Below are 25835 nucleotides of genomic sequence, written 5' to 3'. Positions count from 1 at the left end.
GCTCTGAAGGATTATTTATTCCTGCTCTGGAAATGGGAAGCTGAGCTAGTGACCCCCTTCTCTTGGAGGGGGCAGCCCTGCCGGGCAGGAGCAGTGGCCTCTGGTCTTCTCAGCTTGCATTCTCCACCCCACGAGTGACCTGGGGAGAAGTGCTCAGGACTCCAACACCTTTGGTTTGTCGTGTCTGCAGTGGAACCTTCACCCTGTAAATGGGGGTTGGGTAGAAGAAGAGAGCCCCTATCTCTTGCCTGCACCTGCCATGAGTTTCTCCTCTGTAACTCTGGATGCAGGAGGTGAGAAATGTCAGCATTTCATTAGGTGTGGATCTTTTGTTGGGGAGTGGATCTACAGAGTTCTTCCCTCATGCTGTTGTTCCAGAAGTAGAACCTCTGTAGGTATTATTTTTATATCTGGTTCACAAGTGTGAATAATGAAACTCAGGTAGTTCTAGCAACTTCTTCAGTCCACAGAGCTGGGTCGTGGAACCAGAATTTGAATGTAGGCTGTGTAACGTTGGCCCTGCCTCAACCGCAGTGCTACTTGGCCTTGATCTCGTGCTGATGGTGTCAGGCAGACAATAATGGTCATAATTCTGACACGGACCACTTCCTAGAGTTCAAGGTAACAGAGGACATCCATGTTTGTTCTCTAATTTCAGTGATTTCTGTGATTTCAGAATGTTCTCCGGCTCTCTCATGAGGAGCCATCAACACAGCCATGCTAGGCCAGGTGCTGGGAAGGCCTTGATGATGAACCACAGACCAGGACTCCCAGGAGGCCCCCGATGCTGGAGCGGAGGGAGTGCGGGCAAGGGGGGGCACAGAGGTGGGGGCCTGGGTGCCCTGGACAGTTAGACACAAGTTGAGCTTGAATGATGGGGACATGTGAGCCAGGCATGAAGGGGTGGGGAGGGGAGAATGAGGCGGATTGTGGGGAGGGATTATTCTTGGCAGAGGAAAGAGCCTGTGCAGTGGCCAGGGTGAGGGAGGGCACAACAAAATGACCAGTGTGGGGAATCATAACCGTGCTGATTTGGAAGTACAGAGTTCTGGGGATGGGCTGACAAGGGACAAGGCTGGAGAGGCACCAGGGCCATGTCCAGCAGGCCTCCATGCCTGTGGAGAGAAGCCTGGGCTTCATTCCAGGAGAGCCAGGAGCACAGTGCCTGGTACCACCAGGAGTTCAGCCCACACTTGCTGATTTGCACAATAGGGGGTCCCTGGGTCCCCCACACCAGCCATGTGGTTCAGCCACACAGAGGAGCTGGACTCTACTCACCACGTCACCTTTCTCTCCCTTGGGTCCAGGAGCGCCAACAGGCCCAATGGCTCCTGTGTCTCCCTGAGGGGTTGAAACCAGAGACAAGCATCAGGTTAGGTCCTCCAACAGAGCTCCCGCCCACACAGGCTGCCCGCGGCCAACTGGCTCCAGTTCCCGGAAGCAGCTGATTCCGTCATTGCCAACTGTACCCTGAGGACACATGCCCCACCCCTGGGGAGGAGGAACCGTCTAAGTCATCACCTAACATCACAATTCCAGGAACTCAGGACATCTCGAGAAAGCCAGTGCATGAAAGCACCGCACACTCACCCCTGGGAATGGCCCGACCCCTGACCCCGTGGCCAGGGCCCCAGGTTCACACGCCAGCTGTGCCACATGACTCGAGTACGCCACTATTCCCTTTGGGCCTCAGGCTTCCACTCCATAAAATGGGCATGTCGTCATGAGGGCACACACAATTAAGAGCATAAAGGTGCTTTGAAACTGCCAGGTGTCGACTAGGGTCACCTGGGCATTCGATTTCCATAATAAGTCAGTGCCGTGAGCACGTGGACCCTCATGACTGCCTGGGAAGAGACAGTGGACGGGCAGAGGGGAAAACAGCGTCCGCAAGGCGGGGGGACGGCTTCACCTCTGGCCGAGGGTGGGACGGAAACCCAGATTTCCTGCCATCCCACGAGCTGCTCTAAGACAGGGTTCAATGTAAAATACATGAGCCCTTGGTTTGATTCTTCTATTTTTCTTTTTTCTTGGTCTGGAATTTTATCTCTTTCTTGTCCTGCCTCATTCTTTACACTTCAGGAACACGTGGCCACTTCGCTTGTGCTCTTCCCTGTGACTGTGAGGCCTTTCCCTGCCTTCTGGGTCTGAGCAGCTCCTGTTTGTTCTATTGGGCCCAGCAGGACAGGGCCCCCGGCTGGAGGTGTCCTGACCCCCTCCCCAGGTGGCACAGGGGCCTCTCCTCTTGGTCCCTCGGGCCCCCCTCCCTGCCGACTCTCCACACTGCCTTCCACACTCTTTTCACATCTCTCTTCCCATGGGCCGGGGAGTCCTGGGGACAGGGCTCTCCATCATTCCCTTTATATTCCTGCATCAAGATCGGGCCCAGGCACCAGGAGACCTCAGACTATGCTTGTGGACAGAGCCCAAGCTCTAGCTAGGTACACGGAGCCATTGCGAACCGCCGGTCAGGATTGCAGGAAAACCTGAGGGCGCCAGGCTCCGCGCCACGCGGCCCTGTCTGTTTCCCTCCCTTGCGTTCCTCTCCCTCCCCCTGTGTCTTCTCTCCTGTGTCAGGCTCAGGGCTGGGCCGCCTGCACCACCCGATCTGCTCAACTGCAGCAGGGGCGCGGTCCTTACCAAACAGCCACTAGTTCAGCCAAACATTTTCTACTTAGCAGCCCATGAAACCCCCAGCTGTCTTTGCTCTTTTCCCTTGTCTGACAGCCGAGACTCTGAGCTTGCTGCCAAGAGGTGCTCGGTGATGTAGAAATCCCTGATGTCCTTGCAGTGACCACCTGGCCCCCTGGACCACTCTGAGCTGCTCTCCCTCAACACAAAGAGGGGGAGGGGAGCTGCGGAGGAGTGTGTGTGCGTGTGCGTGCGTGTGTGTGTGTGTGTGTGTACATGCACACACGTATGAGAGTCTGTGTGTCCATCTTAGCAGAGAGCCGTAGGGCAGGAGGGTGTGAGATGAGGGAGGGAGGGAGGGAAAAGAAAAAGAAAAAAGGGAGAGGGACGAGGCAGAATAGAGAGGAGAGGGAGGAAGTGAGGAAGAACACAGAGGAGGGGAGAGAATGTCCACCCAAAGGTGGACGAGAGGAAAAACAACTCCAGGCATTTTATCATCTTGGCCTTCGATCTTTTCATCTGAAAAATGGGACCAATACCGCCTCTCATGCAAGGTGATATACGATTTGATATCATCCCTTCAACAAGAACTGACCTCTTTGCCGAGCTGCATGCTCACCGCGGTGAGCTCAGCAGAGGCAATCCTTAATCCGTGGCGCTCTCTCTCTATGGCACAGGTGGGCGCCCAGCCCAAGCCTGAAGCCTGAGCAGGTGCACAGGGTTGTCGCCAGGATCCAGTGGGAAAGGATGGAAGATGGGACAGAAGTGGGCAAAAAGAAATAGATCCCATTTGTTCAATGGTCTGTCTGCACCGCCTGCCTCAGACACTGGCGGGCAGGGCCCTGCCTAAACCATCCTCTGACCCTGGTGGTGACCTCCATGCCTGGCCTTTACCAGGTGTGTAATAATGACGTGCTGAATGAATGAATCCAAACCAAGAAATGCAGTGGGAGGGGGTGCTGGGAGGGATGAGGGGAGGCAGAGAGAGACAGAAACACAAAGAGAGAGACAGAGACACAGAGAAAGAGACATAGAGAGAAAGACAGAGGTGGAGGAAGAGGGAGGAGGAGAAGGGGGAGGGGAGAAAGAGGCCCACCTGTCTCTAAGTGTTTCCCTTTCTACACTCAGCCCCTCTTTCAAACACCTGACCACGTGACGGCCACCACCCTAATGCTGGACTCTTCGACTCCACCTTTATAAATACTATAAACCCGGGGAGTGATAAGGAGGAAGGAGACTGCTCTGTGGCCGAGGATGGAGGGCCCCAAGAGGGAACACCTGGCTATGTGCAATTAATGAGTTTGGAAATTTTGTGTAAAAAAAATTGCACGCAATTTAAATAAATTATAAAAGCTCAACCCCTGAAAGTTTCTGGAATACAGCAGCTTGAACCAATTACTGCAAAATTAACTGACCATGGAAAGCTAAGCCTGTTGGCACAAACGAGCTCTGAGCCAGGGCTCCAGTAACCCAGCCCTTTCTTGCTCCCATTTTCAGACTGAACAATGGAGATTCTGTGCACTCAGTTAAGAGACTTGAAGGTTTTGGACTTGGTGCCACTTGCTCTTACTCTTCCATCTCAACAAGCTCTGAAGCAAGTGGACAGAAGCCCAGCGCACCATGTCTTGTCTTACAGAGGGAGCAAAGCAAAGGACCATGGAGCCAGTACTGACCTTTGGACCAGGAAGTCCCATGGGGCCATCAAAGCCCTTTTCACCCTAAAGGAAGAAAGACAAAAGAAAAAAAAAGCAAGTAAGTCTCTAGTTTGAATTCCTTCCCCCTCCTCTCATCACTGCTCACAAGTCTGTCTGGGCTCCAGGCTGGGAGCTGAGCGTGGACTGCGGATGGTACCTTTTCTCCAGCTGAACAGGAGCAGTTGATGGTCTTCAAAAACCCAAGCTGTTCACTGCCTGGGGTGGGAGGCTGCTGGGGCAGAGGCGGAGGTTCTGTCACCACAGTCACCTGGCACTGGAAGGAAAGCCCAGTGGGTCAGAACCTGGTATTCACCCAGCAAACATGCCCTGGTAGGGGGGTGTGGGGCACAGTCTCTGGGGCTTCCTGGGAACCAGGCAGGTGAAGGGGACCTGGAAAACCCTGAGGATGCCTGAGTGAGAGGCACAGATGAGGTCACAGGCGATCACAGGTTCCTGGCCCACCCAAGACCTTGGAGCAGAGAGGCCTTGCCAGCTCGGGCTCAGCCCCTTCACTGGCTGGCTCAGCCACCTGTAGGAACCACTGAAGTCCTTGGGCCTCAATGTTCACCTCTGTAGAGTGGGGACAACAGCGTTTGCATTATTAGTGAGATAACACAGGAAAAATTGCACTTCAGTGTCTGGCACCTCCTCACCCTCACCTCCTCTTCTTCCTTCCCTCCCCATCTGTCTCCACAGTCAGGTCCATCTGACTCCAAATCCCCAGCGCCTGCTGTATACCTGTATCCCCTAAGAGTCCAGAGATGGGCATACCAATTGAGTGCGTACTGTGTCCCGGACCCTGGGCGAGCCAAGCACTGTACATGGATTCCATCCTTCAACCCCAGAGAGCAAGCTCCACCACGATTCCCATCTTTTAAGCAAGCCTTGTAACTAGGATATGGCAGAGAGGCCTGAGAGAGAGGCCTGAAAAGGGGAGGTGGAGAGGTCCTGGGGGGAGCAGATCCTGCACAGAGAGTTCAAGGGACAAACTCGGGTCTCTCGGGCTGCCTGTGCTCTGGCCCCGCTGTCACTGACCAGAGCAGGGCTTCCTCCTCCTCCTCCCGAGTGCCAGACAGTGCTCCTCAGGGACAACCACTCAGAGCTGGGCCTCATCACTCAGCCAGCAGCATTGGGGTCACACTAATGACAGCCGGGACCACAGCAGTCCCCTGGGGACCTGCATGAGCTCACCCCAAACCCACACTCTGTGTGGCCGGGAATTGGAACCCAAGCCATGACCACCGGGCTCCTTCTCAGGCCACGCTCTGATGGTGGACGTCCCGCTGACCCCACCACTGTTCCGGAGCCCCGGACAGCCCCTCTCTGGAGCCCACACACCCACTTCCTCCTGGCCTCTCTGGGCAAGTATCTTTGCTCACCGGACCCGAGGGGATATCGCAACAAGTCTCCAGTTCCGCGTGTCTCGAGTCGCAGTAGATCACAATCCGCTGCAGGTCGAACTGGAAAGGAAAACGAGGAGAGGAGATGGGTTTCAGGGATTTTGGAACCTAAAACCTCCGTGGTTGAAGCAGGCTCTGCCCAGGTGTTGGGTCCCACTGCTTCCCTGGGCACCTTCCTGGTGCCACGCTGAGCCCTCCCACTGTGGGCCCCGCGGCTGGACCTCAGACGGAGCCGGGCTTCATCTACTCACTCCCCCATCCCTTCAAGAAGTGAGAGCCCCCGAGCAAGGGGGTTGGGTCATACATTAAAGTCCAGTGTTTCATTCTACTCTGAAGGTGCTGTGGCCTCCACCCTCAGCCATGCCCACGGGGCAGGCACCACCCTGTCTCCCCGCCATCCGCACTGCAGTTGGTAAAGCCCCTTAGGGACACCGTGGCAGTAGTCGCCACGTGCTCCACGTATCCCTGTTTTCAACCTCGCCCACATCTCTACATGGTTAAGCAGTGAAGTGTACTTCTGAAATAAACACTTGCCACTATCACCACCTTGGATATCATAGCCCCTTAAACTTGAAAACTTAAAACATAAAAAAATTAAAACTTAAAGGGGCTACGGTGTTAAATATATACCACACACATGCACACATTTCTCTCTCTCTCTCTCTCTCTCTCTCTCACACACACACACACACACACACACACACACACACACACACAGAGTCTAAAATAAAGCCCAGGCTGCCTGGCACCCCACATGTATCTCTCTTCACTCTGCACTTGCACCCCACAACATCTAACCTCAGCTGAGCCACAGAGAAGCCATGTGGCCCCATGTTCATGCCTTGGCATGTGGTCCCTCTTCTAGAAAAGTGCTTGAACAATCTCCTAGTCACCATCCAATCCCATGCTCAGACATCCCCCTTTCTGATTGTTTTTAAAATCTGCCCACACATTCTTTGATATTCTTCCCTTCAAGATGTGGAGCTAAGTTCCCTCCCCTGTGGCCAATTGATGGCATGTCACTTCCAAGGTCGATCAGGTCATAAAAGACTGGGTTCCGCCTTGGTGTGCTCGCCTCACACACGTGCTTGCTCTTTTGCATCACTTGCCCTGGGGGTACCAGCTGCCATGTTGGGAGTTCCCCGTGGACAGGCTCATGTGGAGAGAAACTAGGGTGGCTCCAACAATCCACTGGCAAGAAACCGAGGCACTCAGTTCAGCAGCCCACAGGAAGCTGCCCACGGCTAGCTGGGTGGGCTTGGGGGTGGATCCTTCAGCCCTCCTGAGCTTGAAATGATGGCAGCACTGGCCAACAGAATGACAGCAGCACCACGAGAAACTCTGAGAACTTTTGAATAAGCCAGTCCCAGGTTCCTGAACCACAGAGTCTGAGAGATGGTACACATCTGTTGTTTTGCTGTGCTTCCGTAGGGGGGCAGGGGCCATTTGTTACACAGCCACAGGTAACAGGTGCACCTCCCTCCACTGTCAAGAAGCGTTGATGAGCCCTTCTTCTCTGCCCTGTCTGCACCTTGTGTGCACAGCTAACACGGGACACAGCAGACTGCAGGGTAATTATGTGTCTGCACATCCACCTTCCTCCCCGCTTCAAGACTCTTGAGAGCAGCGACTGAATCCCAGGCACCATTGCCTTCTTAAGCACATCACTGAAGCTCTTGGCCCAGTACAGGGGATCCGGACAAACCCCAGCTCCTCCCAGGCCCCGTGCAAGCTCACCCCTCATCTGCCAGGCTGGTTCCAGCCCCTCCTGACCCACATCCTGCAACACTCTGGGCTCTTTTCCCTTGTGCCTTGCCTCGAGGCACAAAATGACACTCCCTCCCTCCGCTGCCCCCAGCTTCCTGTACATCGCCTGCCACAGCACTTGACACAACAGATCATTCTGTCTGCTTCTTAGCTCACTTTTTACAGCATCTCCCCTGCTAGAGCATAAACTCTGTGAGGGCAAGGCTCTCCTCTCCCTCCCCCTGTGTCCCCAACACTGGAGCAGCTCCTGACACAGAACAGATGTGCCGTTAGCACGGCATCCGTGGCCGAGTGGATGAGCCAATGAGTGGGTGGGCATTTGCCAGGTGGAGCGAGAGCTGGGGCAGTGGCTGAGGGGCTGAACACTGATGCCCAGTGCCCGGGCCGGCCCAACCCCGCGCTCTTCTCTGGCTCCTCAGCACATGGACAAAGCACGTGGTCAGCTGCTCCACCTCATCCTCCTGGCTTTATGAAGTACCCTCAAAGTGTAACCCCTCACCCCACTGCCTTTATTCAGCAGAAACAATAGCTATTCCATTCATCTGTCTGTTTTATTTCCTGTAGAGACACCAGCCAGAAACAGGGGAAATGACAGAATGCAAAGTCGTGATGTTGAATAAAGCCTATTGTCAGAGCCAATCCTGCTTTCTTCATTAGCAACACACACTGCGGCGGCTGGGCCGCCAGGCAGAGCCATAGGGACAGGGAGGGAGAAGAGAGAGGCAGGGCTGCCCAGGCAGGGCCCAGCTGGCCCGCACGCCCAGGAGGGGAAAGACAGCCCAGGAGCCAGGAGGGCCCCTTCCCAGGTGCCTGAAATCCCACCATGCCCGCAGCTGCCCTACTCCCTTCTCCCATGTCCCTCGCCCACGGCCCAGGACTCCACCTCCTGACATCTTCTGCCCCGCCTGAGAGCCTGCTCACGCCTGTGCCTCCACCATTCTGGGTTGAACTACTGCATGGGTGGGCTCCCTGGTCCCCAGCTTCCCTCACGTCCGTCAGTGAGCCTGTGCTGGCCACAGTGTGGAAACGACTGAGAGTGCAACAGCTGGAAGCCCCTGGTCCTACTGGCCTCCCTGCCTCGCCCTGCACCTGTGCTTCCACCTCAGGGCTCCTAGCTCTGCACAGACAAGTCCTAGTTGTCTTCTAAGGCTCACCCCAGGAGTCACTTCCTCCAGGAAGCCTCCCTGTCTCCCCTCCTACCTTCCGCATACACCTACCCTGCTCATCTATCCAGTCCTATAACAGCTGATGCCTTATCTATGTGGAGTTTACTTAACTAGATTGAAATGACCTCAGCGTGAGTCTTTCTGCCATAGGAGACTACCGGTTCCTTAAAGTCAGAGATCTTTTCCTACTCATTAAGCATAACGTTGTTGAGAGCCTGTGTCTCAGAAACAGGAAGTGATGGACAAGACAAAAACAACAGTCACTATTCTCCCACCGTAGACAGTCAGTGGCTACTTGACGACACAAACCACTAGGCAGCAGCAAGTGTCCCCTAGACGCTGCTGATACAGGCTGCGTGCAGAGGACGCGGGCTTTGGGAGCTGGGATTCGATGCACACCCCCTCCATCCCTGGCTGGCTGGATAATGTGGGGCCACTTAAAATATTCTGTGGTTATCTGAGTTATACACTTGACAGAACTCAGAGTATCCACTTAAGATCTGTGCATTACACCGCATATAATTATTCCTCAGTAAGGAATAAAACAAAACAGTTATTCAGTGAATTAATTTAGCCTCACTGAGCCAAAGTTTCTTTATTTAAAAAAATGGGGACAGTTTAGAAACTTTATAGGTGTTATAAAAATCAAATCTTATATTTTAGTGGCCAGATCAAAGTAGGTGTACATATAATTAGTATTAATATAATGAACAAGTGTTATTTTACAATTACACAAATTTGCAATTGTAATACTATTTGCTACTATTTGTTAAATACTTAATATGCATAATGAGCATTTCCAAATGTTTTACTTAGACTATATCTCTTTATCCTGCTAATAATAAATTTACTCTTATCAATAATGAACCTACTGCCACATTTCACAGACAAGGAGACTACAGCTCCAAGGCTGAGCCCTTTCTGAAATCACCCGTGGGGACCCATTCTTGCCACCCACTTAGCCCCTGCCTTTCCCTTGGCCAGTCTCTGAGAAGTTACCCTCAGTGCAGGATGAAGTCTGACCTCTGTTTATTTGTTCACCCAGAACAAGTCCGGGTGTGGCAAAAGTCACCTTTCTGGGAGGCCCTCTATTTCTAAGAGTGTGGAGCTCCTGCCCTCCGTGTTCCTCCACTTAGTACCAAGGGCAGGCCCCTGGCTGGCTAAGCTGGAATGCCGTCTGTGGGAAATTGTTCCCAAGCAATGACCAAGACTCCAAGGCACCAAGCTCTCATTGCCTGGACAGGCTGAAGGTGAACCAGAAGAACAGAAAGACCCATGGGTGGTGCCATCCACAGTCAGATGGCTGACTTAGCACAGAAGCTATGGGACAGGAGGTGGGACAGGCAGAGGCTGGGCATCTGAGGGATCAGAGGACACAGGGCTCTGTCGGAGCCCCAGGGCAGGGCGCCGGGCAGCTGCGTTTGTGTGTGCACCTGCACCTGGGCTCCCAGGCCACCTCTCCCCCTAGACTGCATGGGTGCAGATGCAGGGGCCATCTCTTCTCTCTGCTTTTCAGAATAGTTAATATTCTTCATGGGCTTCCTATGTGTCTAACACTGTTTTAAAACTTCATGAGGATAATTCCAATGATCCTCACAACCTCCTTATCTGGTGGTGCTGCCAGGGAGATAGTGAGCATCTTAACAATCAGGAGGCACAGGCTTGACCGATCAGAAGGGGCCTCCTGTGCCTGCCTTAACCCTTCAATTACTGGGGAATGGGGCAGTCTGGGTCACCCCGGGAAAGGATAAGAACCAGGGCTGCTGAGATGCAGATGGGGAACTGAGAGCTCACAGAAGCTGCTATTTACCAACCTGCATGGAACTATTTCCATATTTTAGCAACAAACATGATACTCATGTGCACAAACTGCAATTCACTCTTGGTTATAAAAGAACAGTGTCAACAACAAAACCTGAGGATTTGAGATGCTAAGTAAAATTTCCAAGGATACACAGGGATGGAACAAGGATCTGAATCCAGGCAGGCTAGCTCCATGGCCCACCTTATTAATCAATGTGTTCTCTTGCCTTTAACACAGCTGAGAACTCGCCATGTGCCAGGCACTGCTGGGTGCTATATACAGATATTAGCTAACGCACTCAAGCACTGACAGGTATGAGTCTGAGCCTCCTTTCTACAGATGAGAAGATGGAGCCTCAGAGAGATGAGACCACTGGCCCAGGTGTTTTAGTTTAGGACACCCAGACATATTTATCTAAGAGAAAGTGGGATATTTATTTTATTTGAGAAGCACTGATACCAAGAGTTGGGAAGGAGTCAGGGAAAGGAAGCCGGCCAGCAAAGGGTTACTATCAATGCTGTTACCACTGTGGGCATCTGCAGTTTACACCTGCTGGGGAAGTCTGGAGCCAGCAGAGAAAATGGGAGTCAGGATGCCAGAGCTGGGGGAGCTGGGGTACTGACACTCCCAGTCCTGGGCCAGGGGCTGTCCTGAGGCCTTGATACCTGCTTGCTATTGGTGGCACTGTCTCTCCAGCCAGAGAGAGTCCTCAGGCTGAGATGCAGGTGCAGGCAGTCGGCCGCACAGCCGGCCTGCCCTGCAATGGTCAGGCCCTGGGGGAATGTACGAGAGACACTGCCCACGTCTCAGGTCTGATTGCCAACCCCCTGCTTAGGGATCAACTGTATAACAGAGATGGGCACCTTAGAAGGCGTGGAATCTAATCCTTTTCCTATTTCCAAAACCTCCCGATACCACCATGCTTGTGTGAGGAAGATGGTGGTGGTGCGTGTTCATGATCTTAACGATGGCTAGCATTTCCTGAAAACTTATGGTATTCTTGGAAGTTCTCTATGATATGGCATTTAATATCATAACAACCCTGTGTAGTGAGCACTAATTTTTACCACCTGCTCAATTTGAAATATTGCCAACGAGGCAAGAGTGGAGCTTGGACTCCAAAACAGTTTTGTTTAACTCAAAGTCTGGGACATGCGTCTTCAGGGATGTGGGACTACTTGCTAAAGTGGACTCCTGCTTTCAGGAGACTTTTAACTCAAACATAGTCTCCTAGTATATTGAACAGAAAAATAATAGAAATATCATTGTCGGATGTTCTGGAACAGGCGTTAGAAGAATGTAATCTTGCTTTATATCTTTGGATATGTGTGTCATTCCCTCTGAGCCCCAGTACGCTTATCTGCAAAGTAAATGTCAGTCTAGATGGGTTGCTCTCTGGGTTCCTCACAGCTCAGCGGGCGTCAGTTTCAGGGACTGTCATTCAGGGGCTGACAACAGAGCCCATGGAGCCCACAGGGCTGCATCCCAGCCTGGCTGCCCAGCACCGGGAGAATTTAAGCCAGCCACTGAATGTTTCTGAGTCAGAATCTCCCAACTATAAAATGGGAGTAACACCCACTGAACTGGCCTGTATTACAGATTAAGAGAAGTATGTCTGTGACCCTGGAGAGATAATAATGATCCCTATGTCTATCATGAATATTCTATAGCTCCATCTTCTGCAGCGCCCGTGGGCTTTACCTTAGCCGAGGGGCGGTTTGCACATGGGCCTTGGAGACAGGCTGTGAGAGTGACCACCACAACCGCCATTGGCCGGCTTGTGATTCTAGAGGAACCTCTCACTTTTCTAGGAGCGTCCCTCTCTCTATTGTGAAACAATCGTGTTCATTATGCCTACTTTCTAAGGTTGTGGAGGAGAGCTGATCAGAACTAGGGTAAAGGAGCACTTTGGTGCAATGCCTGGCACAGAGTCTGTGCCCAATTAGGCAGACTGAGCTGGAATTAGGCAGACTAAATAATGATTTTTATAGCTTTACTTTGATTTTTATAATTTTTTGTTTAATTTGGTTCCACATTTATTATCTTATTTTATCCCTCAGCAACTGCACATAAAAACAAAACAAATGGTTCACATTTCAGAGATTAAACAAATGAGCAGACAAACAAAGCCTGAGAAACACGAGCAGCGTGTGACATCCATGGTGCCGCAGCAGCTGGCTGGAGTCTGAGTGTCACATCCTGCCCTGTCTCCAACCCCACACTCTTTCCCACCTACCACCCGCCCAGCTCACTCTTGTCTTACGTTTAAAAATCTGTACACACAGGGAATGCTTGTGACTTATTGCTTAGTTAACAGAGCAAGTTATAAAAATTTTATAACCTTGTTTATGATGTCTTTGCTATAAAGCCAGTTCTTAAACCTTTTTACCCAAACTTAATGTTTTCTTTATGGTTTATGTTAGACAGACCTGGAAACAATATTTGCAACATATATAACAAATAAGCAATTAGTATATGGAAAGATTATCTAGAAATCATGAAGAAAAGAAAAATAGCACAGTAGTAAAATAGGCAAAAGATATGACCTGGCATTCATCAGTGAACACATGGAAGCATTTCCAGCCGGAATGGTAATCGGGTGAATGCAGATGAAAAACACAATAATACCCTTATAAGCTCATCAGATTGGCAAAACAACAACAAAGCATTTATATATATAATATACATATACACACACATATACACAGACACATATATATACACATATGTATGGATTTAAGAAAATAAAATATTCATGCATTGCTGGTAGATATATAAATGTCTATGTATAGAGCAATTTGAAATATGTGGAAAGGTTGAAAATTGTAATACCCTATAGCCCAATCATTTAACCTGAAGATACCTACCCCAGAAAAATGCTCTCAATTCATCTGCTGCTCAAGCCTAAAGGGCAGGTGTTACCCACATTTCCTCATGAGGAAAGTGCATGGGGCTCTGCCTCCCTTTTCAAGGCCTGAAGCTTGCTGATTACGACAGTGATACACTGTAAACAATCTAAATATCGCTTACAGGAGAATGAATAAACAAAATATAAAATAAAGCATTATGAATTAGATAAAAGAAGGAACAAAAGCGTAGACACATAATTTTGAGTAAGTAAAACAAAAAGCAAGATGTAGCTATACACACAGTACACTATTCATGTCAATTGATTAACACTAAGGTGCTCACATGGTAATGATACTCACTGGGTGCCAGTCAGGTGGGGAGGTGGGGGTAAACCCACAACAAATGGAGGAGGAGCACACTGTATGGGGGAAGGGCACACTTGTAGCCCTGGCTTGGGCAAGGTAAACGCATTACATGGAACCAAAATGTTTCTACCCCTATAATGTCCTGAATTAAAAAAATTTAAAAAAAAGAAACAAAAAAATATATACCTATACCTAATGACACTGTATTTGATTATAGTTATGCGTATACAAATAGAAGAAATGGTTTTGGAGAGAGCCATCCCAAGTCGTTTCCTATTATTTCTCAGGAAGAGGAGGATGCTCTTGGGCACGGTCACCAAGGTTGACTTCAGCTTGAAGACAGCAGGTGTGGACAGCCATCTACATGTGTGTGTGTTATGTGTGTGCACACATACGGTGTATGTGTCTCTGTGGGTATAGATGTGGGTATGTATTTCTACAAGAAAGAAAAGAAAGAAAAATTAAACAAAAGAAGAAAAGAGAAAAGAAGTAAAGAGGGAAGAGCAAGCATAAAAGAAGGAAAAAGAACATTGATGGAATCATGGTAGAAGGAAAGATACTGAGTTATCACCAGTTCTTGTCCCTGGTTGGTGCAATGAGGATGACTGTCATTTATTTCCCATGTGCTTTCCTATATTTTTCAAATTCTCTATAATCAGAAGAAAGAAAAAAAGTCTTTATTTAAATTTACATGAAACTTTATCCACCTACGTACATATATGCATTCCTATGCATACATACATAAATACATATGTGCATGTATGTGACCTTTGCAGACCTGGGAGCTATCTTTCTCAAGAATTATCTATGAAGCCAGAGCCATGGCACCAGTACCCTTGCTCTCCTCTGTGGGTACTGGTGTCTGACACAGAGCCTGGCACATGGTAGATACTCCATACATACATGATGAGTGACTGATGGAAGGGCTGGATGATAGAATGAGTGAAAGAAGCGGTGATGGTGAAGCTGGGTTCCAGCATGGCAGTTTTCTGAGTCAGGGACCTCCCTTCTATGACAGTCCATGGTGATGCCTGCTATATGGTGCATGCAGGTGTTGGGGACAGTGGGACACCTAGCTCCCAAGAGTCCACCCTGGGGGCCCCAGAACCTTGGCTGCAGAAGGCCCTTGGGTACTCACGTCGATGGGCACGCTGTCGTAGAGGCGCTTGCCGATCACAGTCTTGCCCTGGATGTCGATGTTCTCCCGCTCCTCAATGGGCAGCGTCTGCACCAGTGCACAGTCGATGTACAGGGACACGTTCTGGGCCTGGATGCTCAGGGCGATCTTGTGCCAGTCCCGGTCAAAGAGGTCATCGACCCTGGGACCCCGGAAGACCACCCTAACGGCATCCTTCATGGCGCCCACAGAGTTGTACTCGACTGCCTTGTTCTCGCCATCCAGCCGGATGGAGACCTGGGGAGGAGAGGACCAGACACTCTTGAGCTGCACAGGACCAAGGGGGGAGAGGGGGAGGAATCTGAAGTCAGACCTGGAAAACCTGAGTCAGATCCTGGCTGTGACTCTTACCAGTCAGTCACCTGCTGTCTGATCTTGGGCCAATCACTTCGCATCACTGAGTCTTGCAATGGTGTTAATAATGTCTACCTTGCAGGCTGTTTTAAATTCTGCATTAAATAGAATAATTCAATTTACACAGTAACCCAGGAGTTAAAACTCAACTGATGGGAGGGCTGTGCAGGTAAGAGAGCTTTGGTGAGACTGCAAGGCAGCTGGCACAGAGGGGCTTGAGTCCTGAGACCAACCAGAAAGCCTAACTAGTTCCATTGTTTTTTTAAAATTGTTTTTTATTTCAGCATATTATGGGGGTACAACTATTTAGGTTATGTATATTGCCCTTGCCTCATCTGACTCAGAGCTTCAAGCATGTCCATCCCCCAGATGGTCCACATCCACTAGGTGTGTATATACCCATCCCCTCCTTCCCCTTCCCGTCTGCCCGACAGCCAATGAATGTTATTCCTATATGTGCACTTAAGTGTTGATGAGTTAAAACCAATTTGATGATGAGTACATGTGATGTTTCTTTTTATATTCTTGGGATACTTCATTTAGTAGAATGGGTTCCAGCTCTATCCAGGATAACACAAGAGCTGCTATATCACTAATGTTTTTTGTGGCTGAGTAGAACTCCATGGTATATATATACCACATTTTCTTAATCCACTCATATATTGATGGGCACGTGGATTGTTTTTTATAAAAAAGCCCAAAAACAATGGATGCAGAGAGAAAGAAATGCTTATACACTGTTGGTGGGACTGCAAATTAGTACAACCTCTATGAAAAACAGTATGAAGGTTCCTTAGAGAGCTAAAAGTAGACCTACTATTCAATCCAGCAATCCCACTAGTTGGTATTTACCCAAAGGAAAAGAAGACTTTTCATCAAAAAGACACATGCACTTGAATGTTTATTGCAGCACAATTCACAATTGCAAAGATGTGGTCTTCTATTTCTTGAGAATAATTTCCTATGTTTGAGCCATGTGTCCCTGAACCGTCTTTGGAGCTTCCTAAGGACATGGCTTTCCCTTCAATGTTTCTACCTCTGGCGTGATATAGAGCAAGGGGTGGCACCCTTGTGAAGTTTGTGTCCGTCAATGCCAGCGAAGTGGTTTCAGGGAAGGCACTTCATCTCAGATCCATCAGCAAGTTCTGTTGGGTCTGCTTTCAAAATACTTCCAGAATCTGGTCGTTCCTCCCAATGTCACTATTCCTACCTGGTCTGAGAGAGCATCATCTCTTGCCTGGGCTACTACCGTACTCTCCTAATTAGCTCCCCTGTTTCCATGCCTGTGTATATCCCCATAGACTGTTCTCAAACAAAAAGTCCCTACACTGGCCTGACGAGGCTTTATGAGCTCTGGCCCTCTTCCCCCTCTGGAACCTCATCGCTAACTGCCCCTCCACACACACACACACACACACACACACACACACACACACACACACACCACCCTCTGCTTCAGCCACACCAGCCTCCTTCCTGTCCCTTTGTCACATCTGGAATGAGTGAATGCCCCTCAGTTTCCTCAGACGGCAAATAGGTGGTGGCACATAGCAAATGAAACCGGGATCATCTCTACCTGTATATTAACGTCTCTATCTGCAGAGCCATGATGACTGGCATAGTGTGTGGCCACGCCACCAACACCACTCTGTGTACATATCACCTTCTTGCAGGCCTTTATTCATTTTTTCCTGCACAGAAATACTAGCCAGCATTTCCCCGTGGTGTGGAGGTGACCATCATGGGCACTTGCAGTGAAGGGCCGTCAACCATGGCTGACTTGATGAAAGCGAATTGTCAGTGGCCTCTTCGGACATGCGCCTCGTCTTTCAGGGCAGACTAAGTCTCTGCTAGGCTCTGTGGTATTTCAACCCATGGCTCACTCTGCCAGAAACAGGCAGGATACAGACACGGCAGCAGCGAGCACACGCAGCCCTGCAAATGCCATGAAGGAAGAGAACCCAGACTGAGGGGGTGGTGCAGGCTCACCCCACAGGAATGTCATGGCAGGTGCCCAGCCCTACTGCACCAGACCCCGAGAAACTGGAGAAGGAAGCCCTATGCAAATGGAGAGGGAGTTGGAAAGGAACACAAGGAGCTGCCCGTCCTACAGAAAAGTAGCCTCTGGAGAAGAACCCCTACGCCTCGGTTCAGCCTCCCACACTTAGGAAATCAGGCCTCTCAGCAGTCAGGCCTGAAAAGGTCTCTGCATCTCCATATGACCAGGCATGCAACGGAAAACTATTCCAACAGGCCAACTGACTGGACTCGCTTAGAACAGGAGCCAGCTGAGCCTGTGGTTAAAAGCACAGATGTGGGAGCCAGATTGCCCGGGTTCAAATCTCAACTCCTGCTCTTATTACCTGCGAAAATGGGCAAATTTGTTAGCCTCTCTGTGGCTGTTTCCTCCTCTGGGAGATGCTAACAGTAGAACCTGCTCATAGGGTTTTTATGAAGACTAAAGGAGTTAAAATGTATAAAGCACTCACGATAATCCTTAGCTCATGCTATGAGCATGTATGTTGACAAGCAAGTGCATGTCACATGAGGGTCTGGCTTGCACCCGGGAGAGTGAGCTCATTGTCTTAGAAGAGCTTTCTCAAAGGGTAGTCCATGAATGTGGTTGCTGGAGTTCAACTGCTTAAGCATGTTTTTCTTTTATTTCAAGCCCAAATGAAAATCTAGACAGTGTCTTCATGTGGAAGGTGAGCAATGTCTCCGCACAGTTCTTTTTCCAGATGACAACAATATGGTTGGTCCATGAATTCTGAGAACAAGGGGTTTGGATGTGGCAGAGAAAAACAGTAGTGTTGCTTTCGTCTCAGAGGGACAGACTGTAGTGATGGCTTTAATTTGAAGATTTGTCTTTCCTCACTGGACTATGTGCTGTTGGAGGGTTGCTCTATCTTCTCTGGATCCAAAAGGCGAAACACACCAGAGATGGGAGAAGGCAGGACCCAGAGCTTCATTCATAAGAAGACTACAGGGTCTCTGGGCTCCCACACACCAGACTCTCCATCTCTCTAGGCTCAGGACCAAGGGCCCTGGAGAAAACATGGGGAGGGGGTGGTGCCCTCCCCTGAGAGAGGGAAACAATGCCGGGGACCATCAAGATGGGGCAGAGCTGCCCGTACCTGTGGGATGCCGTACTGGTCGATGACCTGCCAGATATACCAGTCCTCCTTCCGAGACATTCTCCTGAACCGGAAGGTTGTGACAAAAGCGTATTCATCAGGCAAACCTTGGGGGAACACGTCCCTGGAAAAAAATAGAGACAGACACACCAGGCTTAGCGCCATGAGCAGGGAGACAACAAAGGAAGCCCACACATCCTAAGTCACTACGTCCTGCCAATGTGACCTCCTGAACATGTCTACAACCCACTTTTTAGGCTCTCCTTTCTTGCCTTCTGCTGAGGTCAGGGCCACAAAGTGACCCTCTCTAGACCATTGTCCATGGCCCCCTCATTGTCTTCCTGCAGCCACCCTCAGCACCTCCAAACCTTCCCCCCACCAGGTGTGCATCATCTTTCTCTCTCTACCACCACTGAGACCAAAAAACTCAATAAGAAATTGCCACATTCCCACTCCCTGGATCGAATGCAGCAGGGCCTCCCTGGCTTCACCTCCCCCTGCCCCATTTCTTCTCATCAAGGCCAAACTGCTATGCCTTCATCCCTCTAGGTTCCCTGCCCCATGCTCCAGGATGCTATGGTGTGAATGTCTGTGTTCCCCAGAATCTGTATATGGAAACCCTAACCCCCAAGGTAACAGCATTAGGAGGTGGAGCCTTTGGGAGGTGATGATATCATGAGGGCAGAGCACTAATGAATGGGATTAGTGTCCTTATAAAAGAGACCCCAGAGAGCTTGTTCACCCCTTCCACTATGTAAGGTGACAGTGAAAAGATGGTGTCTATGAGGATCTTGATCTTAGACTTCCAGCCTCCAGAACTGTGAGAAATTTTTATTGTTTATAAGCCACCCAGTTTGTGGGACTTTATTACAGCAGCTGGTATGGAATAAGACACAGGACACCTCTTCTCTCCACCAAGCCCTGGGTTCCCACCACACCTGTGGAGCCACCTGTGCAGTCCTCAGTCCCCTGCTGCTTCACCCAGCCAGCCCTATATTTGCCCTTTCTCTTCCAAATTCAGGAATGAAAATTGCTAATTCCCTCCTGTGCAGGACTGATTCCCCCACAGATATTAAACCCATTCCTGTCCTCAGAGCATTCTCGGGCCAGCTGCCATCTTCCTCTGCACCATGATCAGAGGCACCTGCGCTCCCTCCTGCCTCTCTCCAGTCAGCACATAACCCCCCCCCAGCCAAAACCAAGCCTCCCCTGATCCACGTCCCCAGCCAGCACCTGTGCAATCTCCCTATTTCTCCCTTTCTCTGTCCCTTCCCCAATAGGGTGCTAGAAAACAGTTATCTCCATCACTCTCTCATTTCCCCCATCTCTCTGCATTTCAGCTCACAGCCACCTGTCTTCTGTCCCTCTGTGCTCCCCACATTATGCTCATGAAGTCCCCAGTGAGGAAACACTGACAAACCCTGCCCCTCAGCACCCACCAGGACGCCAGCAGCATGGCAGGCACAGTATAAACGTTGAAGGAATGAAGAACTCTGAAAACTGTCAACACAGTTTTCCATGAAGAAACCTTTCTTTCCCCAGTGCTAGTGCAGGGCCTGCTACTTTTCCTGGAGGAAGCTTCCCAGACAATACCGACGTCGGGGCTGTCCTGTGCACTGTAGGATGCTTAGCAGCACCTCTGGTCCCCAGCACCAGCTGTGACAACAAAAATGCTTCCAGGTACTGCCGAGTGTCCCCTGGGGGCGAAGGCAAAATCTCTCCTGGTTGAGAACCATTGATCTATAGTAGACTAATACTCTATCAGAATGAAGTTTAGCTTGCTTTTCCATAGTGTTTCTCAGATCCAGTAAAGTACTCACACATAGGATCTCATGTGATATAAAATCCTAAGATACAAAAAATAAGTACTTTTTGAGGGCTTAATACAAGCTTGACACTAACTTTTCACATATTATCTCATTTCTTTCTTGCAAGAACTTAGAAAGATCCTCATGCTATAGTGAGGGCACCTGGGATCTGAGGGGTTAACTCAATGCGCTATGGCTGGTGACCAAGGGGTTGACTTCCCATGTCTTCTCCTAACCCTCAGCTGACGGCACCTTGACTCTGCAGAGCCTTGGTCATGGTGGAGCCACATCCTGCCCTGGGGGCGGGGGGCTGCCTCGGGAATGTTCATGGCATTGACTTCTCTGTTGGAGGAGGTGGAATCTGTCTGGCCAGACAGCCAGGAAGGGAAGTGGGGAGGCGTCTGGGTTCCTGGTTCTCAGACTCACAGATCCTCAGGGACTTCATTTGGCTAAAGAACCTGTGAGCGAAGATTGGTCTTCTCGGATTCTCAGTTCACAGACCCAGGCTGGCAGATGAAGACCCAGCTGTTTAAAGTCATTCTCCGAGCTGGGATTTCACCCAGGGTCACATCCAGGCAGTCAGAGCAGAGCTCATACCCCAAAGCAGTCGAGCATCCGTGGGGATTCAGGGACACCCTGGTCATGGACCATGTGGGAGGAAGATGGGACCTTCCCACCTAGGTCTACAGACACAGGCTTTTAGCCACAGATTGATATTTCATTTCATTGTTTCTTTCCTTATTTCCTTAATGAGTCCAACTATGCTACTGCTTTTTTTCTGAATACATATTCTTCTTATATCTTTGAAATACATACACACATTGTCTGTGTGTGTGTATGTGTGCATCCTAAGAAAAGATAGATATTTTCTCTGTTAATGACCTTTTTGTTCCCCTAAAGATGTTTTTCTTAGGAGATCTATCCATATATACATATATGTGTATACATATGTGCACATATGTGTCCTACACATTTATGTATATACACACACATACATATATATATTTTACATATATTATATTATCATCAGAAGGGTAAAGGTCATTAACAGAGAACATCCAAAGAAAGAAAAATGGCTCAATTCAACCCTTTCGACAAATAATGCAGCAGATTATGAGATTACAGTGGAAAGGGTAAACGGTTTCAGGTCAGAGGCCCTGAGTTCGAGGCCAACCTCTGCTTCCTCTGAACTGTAAGATGTTGAACAAGTGACTGTCCCATGTTGAGTCTCAAATGTTGCACCAGATAAATGAGAAGAATAGTACATTTCACCTCATTTTATTGTAGTGAGAGATAAAGTATGTAAAATACCCTTTAAATGTTAAACAAGTAAGAAACAATATAAATATTGACAGTGACATGCTTTTTCATTATGAACAAAATTAACCGGCAAATTAAAATTGTATATGTGTGTATATGAATTTCAAAGCATTAGAAATAAAAGGATGATGATCTTTCTTGAAATGTCAGAGCTCTGTTGGTTTGAATTGTCTCAGGTGTTTTGTCAATAAAACAAATGTGAAACCAGACAGAAATTCCTCCTCAGAGCAACTCCCAGCACGACGTGAGCCCACATCCCTTACCCAGAAACAGCGTCCAGTCCCGCGATCCACATGGCGTTGCCCAAACCAACTCCACTGCTTGACCCACGTGTCTCACCAGGAGGACATGCCATTAGCAGGTGGGAGGGTAGTCTGGTAAGCCCCTGCCCTGGATTTGTGTCACTTTTGCTTTCCTTCCTGCATTCTGTTCTTTCTCTTTTGCATTTTTTTCTTAAAAGTGGAGTTGTATGTGATGTTTCCTGCTTATAAGTGGTATGGATGGTGAATTGGGCACTTTAGGCCAAGGGAGTAAGGGGGAGTGAAGTAGGAAGTGGAGCTCAGACTGTTCTTCCTTGCATGTCCCCAAGTTTGGCCATGGCACTGACTTCTCTGTGAAGGTGGTGAAATCTGTCTGACCAGACAGCCAGGGGGTTAATAACAATATCACCGAGATTCTCCATGTCTTTGTAGAAAGAGCAACCCTCACTGTCCGGGGACACATGACTCTTTTGAGAGTCGGCTGCCAGCGACTACTGTCTCCATCCCATGGAAAAAAGGCTCAGAGAGAGAAAGCAACTTGTTTCGTTTCTTCTGTAAAATCTCATCAAACCTAGGCACTGGGAACCACGGATGAGGTGACGTTAGAGTCTGACACAATGCCTGCTGCATGACTGGCACTCAGAGAATGGTTATTGAATTAAAAAAAAAAAAGAAGAAGAAGACTGTGCACATGCAAAATTCTAAGCTCTGAGACCTAACATTCAAAGCCCATCTTTGCCAGGCTAGTATCTTACAAAGCATTTTCCTTCATTATGAGTGATTGATTCATTTATTCAGCAAATATTTAATAATCCCCTACTCTGAGTGGAGCTTAGTTCAGTGCAGCTCAGAGACTACAGCAAAACCAAGAATTGGCTCCTTCCTAGAGCTCCTCACTGAGGAGGGGAGAGAAAAGTAATTGCGGAATTGATCAGGCAGCTTCAACTTTGCCACGTTTTGTGCAGAAATACAGGTAGTGAGGAGAGTAGGTAAGCGGAAGGCCTGGCGTAGTCTGAGAGTTCAGGGAAGGCACCCTTGAGACATAACATTATAGCTGCGCATACTTTGAAGGATGAGCAGAACAGGTGTCCCAGGTAGACGGAAGAACATAAACAAAGGCCTGGCGGGGGGAGGTGAGTGCCTAGCAGGTCCCCCAAACGAGACAGAGGAGATAGATAGGGACGCCCAGGGATGAGCTGAGAGGCCACAAGGCAGGACAGGGCCAGGTCACACGGGGGCCTTTCTCTTCCGGCCCTTTAATTTAAGAATACTTGAAAGCAATTAAAGAGTTTGAAGAGGGGGAGAAGTGGCATGATGCAGTATCATTTTTGTTTTCAAAAGATCTGTCCACCCATGGTGAAAAGCATAGATAATATATTTTGCTATCATCTTTAGCCCATGACTAGAGACACAATAAGTGCCAGACACTGGACAAATCGTTATATAACCTTTATATCATATCCTCTCAACAATGTTGCAAGGCAGGAACATTCATTCTGGGTTGAAAACATGAGAAAATTGCGGTACTGGGGCCTGCGATAACTTGTGTTGGTGCAGGCACCCAGTCAACACCAAAACTGGGTCTCCAAGCGCCAAAACCACTACATGATTCTGGAGGTGCTACGCCTGCCATGCAATGCAAGGCCGGGCCACAGTAGGTGCTGTGTGCTGAGACCCATCAAGGTTTGCTGTTTAACAGATTAATAGAAAAATACACGTATGAGTGAATGACTAATGCCAAATCTGGATGGAGTGATGAGTGTAGAAGGACCAGAGAACCAACGAAGTCAATGATAATAGATCAGCTACAAAACAGGTTGAATTCCCAGGTGAGTGGTGCAGTTGCTTCATGTTAGGGCTACCTTACCAGGCACTGAGTAGGTCAAAGCCCGGCTCGGTGCTGAGGATGCAACTGCGGCTGATGGGCCCCTCCCCTGCCCTTTCCCAAGGCATCCAGGGCAGGGCTGGAAGGAGAAGTGACCACTCACTCGGTCCTTTGCACCACGGGGAAGGATCCCATCCGTACATAGGAACTCTGCACTCCGTTCTCTCTCTTTCCCAAGATTTCCTTCACACTGAACAAATCCATCAGGTCAAAACCTGTCCAAAGAAAAGAGCTGGGGTGAGTTTGCTGGAGAAAGAGCCTGAGAGATGAAGGAAAAGCACATCCACTCCCTGCGAAGGCAGCCTGCCCACCCTGCCCAGGTACTGGATGTGGAGGAAACTTTTCAGATACATGTTCAGGGGGAAACACAAGCAACAGAGTGATGGGATGTACAGCTTCGACTGAGCTCCAGGACAGAGGGGCAGGAGAACAGAGCCACTGGGTTCACTGATTTCTCAGACATGTGCTGAGAGAGTCCTGGATCTTGGTCAAGTGTAAGACAAACAGGAAGTGTCCTGGGTGTGACTGCTGCAGGGCCTCGGTGTTCTGGAGGATGACAGTGTGATATGTCACTGACTTGAAACTGTGTCCCTAAGCACTGGGGAAAGCTCTCGGCAGGTTAGAGGGAAGCCAGTCGAGGGCAGACACCAGGCCTAACTCGTTTCTGCATCTCTGGGCTAACAGAGCTCTTGGTATTGGTGGCACCTAAGCCATGAGACTTTAGGAAGAGTCCTTCACTGTTTCCAACATCACACAGCACTACTGCCAAAAACAGGGAATGAACTTGCAGGACTTGCATTAGAACGATTAATGCCTCTTCTACCACTAAATTCTGTGCAAAGAGATCATTTATTCATTTAATACATTTTTTTGAGAGCCGATTCTCCACCAAGTCCCGTGTAAAAAATGCCAGGAAGGGAAGAGATTTAGCACTGATGGAGAGTTTGAATATTAGAATTAGACAGGCTTAGGTTGTGTTCCTAGCCACCATGTTTTTGCTGTGTGACCTTAGGCAGGTTGCCTGATATCTCTGAGCACTGATTTACTCATCTGTAAAAGGGGAATTTTTTAGCATAGCCCTCATTGCTGTGACACTTAAATGATATGATTCAAAGCTGCTCTTCTTATAGAATCTGACATGCAGTGAATAGCCAATGAAATAGTTTTTATATTGTTTATTTTCTCATTATAATGATCATAGTATCCTCTACCACTAAATATTGTCCCAAGATATCCCGTATGCATTCAAAATATATTTTTGAGATCCTGCTATGTGCCAAACACTGTAAGCTGTGGGGCTGAAGCAGGGAGAAGAACAAAATCATGGCTCTAGGAGAACTGGAACTCCAGTGAGGAGACCAAAAGATAAACAAATACACAGTGCAGGTGCACCACGCAATTCCAGGCAGGAAAGAATAAGGAAAAAGGGCCAGAATTTGCGAGGAACTGGCTGGGGTGACAGGGAAGGCTCTCTGCCCCAGTCTGGAGCAGGTCTACAGTGACCTGGGAAGGGTTCCAAGCAGAGCAAGTTGTGCTGGGATTGAAGCCCTGGGTCATTTTTGTACTGGATCCTTCCCCACCCCTGGCCATCCTGAGGTCGTTGAGTTCTCCGAAAATGACTAAGAGTTGCCATTGCCATTTCTAAGTAGCACTTCACATGCAGACTATGTAATGGAATTCATGACATAATGTCAAATGATGTTTGGTCCTGAAGATAGAAAACATGCATCCAGAAGTTCCACCATGGATGGAAAGAGCACACCTGCAAGCTGTGCTGTTTCCACACGCTGGCGTGAACGATTCTGCCTCTCTGGAGGTGGTGGGTTTGTAGGGACAGACACCGGAGGTCCCTCAACCAATGCCCATTAAGGTGTGTGGGCTGAGCCAGCTGAGAGGCGCTGCCACTGGGCCCAGGCTGAGCCCACCAGCTGAGCTTCTGGAGGACAGGGCCCGGCCTGCCCACCCTCAGGACCAGCAGGGCCTGGCCAGCAGCACAAACTGAATATGTGGCCTCACTCTCATAGGTGACATGCCCTTGACCCCTGGGAGAGACTGTGCAGAAGGGAAGGCACCAGCACATGGGCCAGATGCTCATGGGTGGAGTCCTACTCAGGAGCTGTGTGACCCTGAGCATAAGTATTAACCTCTCTGAGCTTGCTTCCTCTGCACTTCTGTGAAATTGGGGTACCAATAGCACAGGGTAATGGAAAAGTAAGCATT

The 25835-nt window shown here is 49.3% G+C and overlaps 1 protein-coding gene across 1 annotated transcript in view; it reads right to left on the bottom strand.

Annotated features, from left to right (window-relative positions):
- Window positions 1-25835, bottom strand: part of COL22A1 (collagen type XXII alpha 1 chain) — a 253599-nt gene that overhangs the window by 176094 nt on the left and 51670 nt on the right. Inside the window, exons 5-11 of the mRNA XM_045561068.1 lie at window positions 23719-23830; window positions 18343-18466; window positions 14816-15091; window positions 5705-5785; window positions 4483-4599; window positions 4305-4349; window positions 1279-1341 (exon numbers count right to left, since the gene is read on the bottom strand). Coding sequence (XP_045417024.1) covers window positions 1279-1341; window positions 4305-4349; window positions 4483-4599; window positions 5705-5785; window positions 14816-15091; window positions 18343-18466; window positions 23719-23830 — 818 coding nt within the window. The remainder of the gene's footprint in view (window positions 1-1278; window positions 1342-4304; window positions 4350-4482; window positions 4600-5704; window positions 5786-14815; window positions 15092-18342; window positions 18467-23718; window positions 23831-25835) is intronic.

The sequence above is a fragment of the Lemur catta genome, chromosome 9, assembly GCF_020740605.2.
Source record: "Lemur catta isolate mLemCat1 chromosome 9, mLemCat1.pri, whole genome shotgun sequence".
NCBI classification, from domain to species: Eukaryota; Metazoa; Chordata; class Mammalia; order Primates; family Lemuridae; genus Lemur; species Lemur catta.
This window is presented reverse-complemented; position numbering and strand designations above follow the sequence as displayed.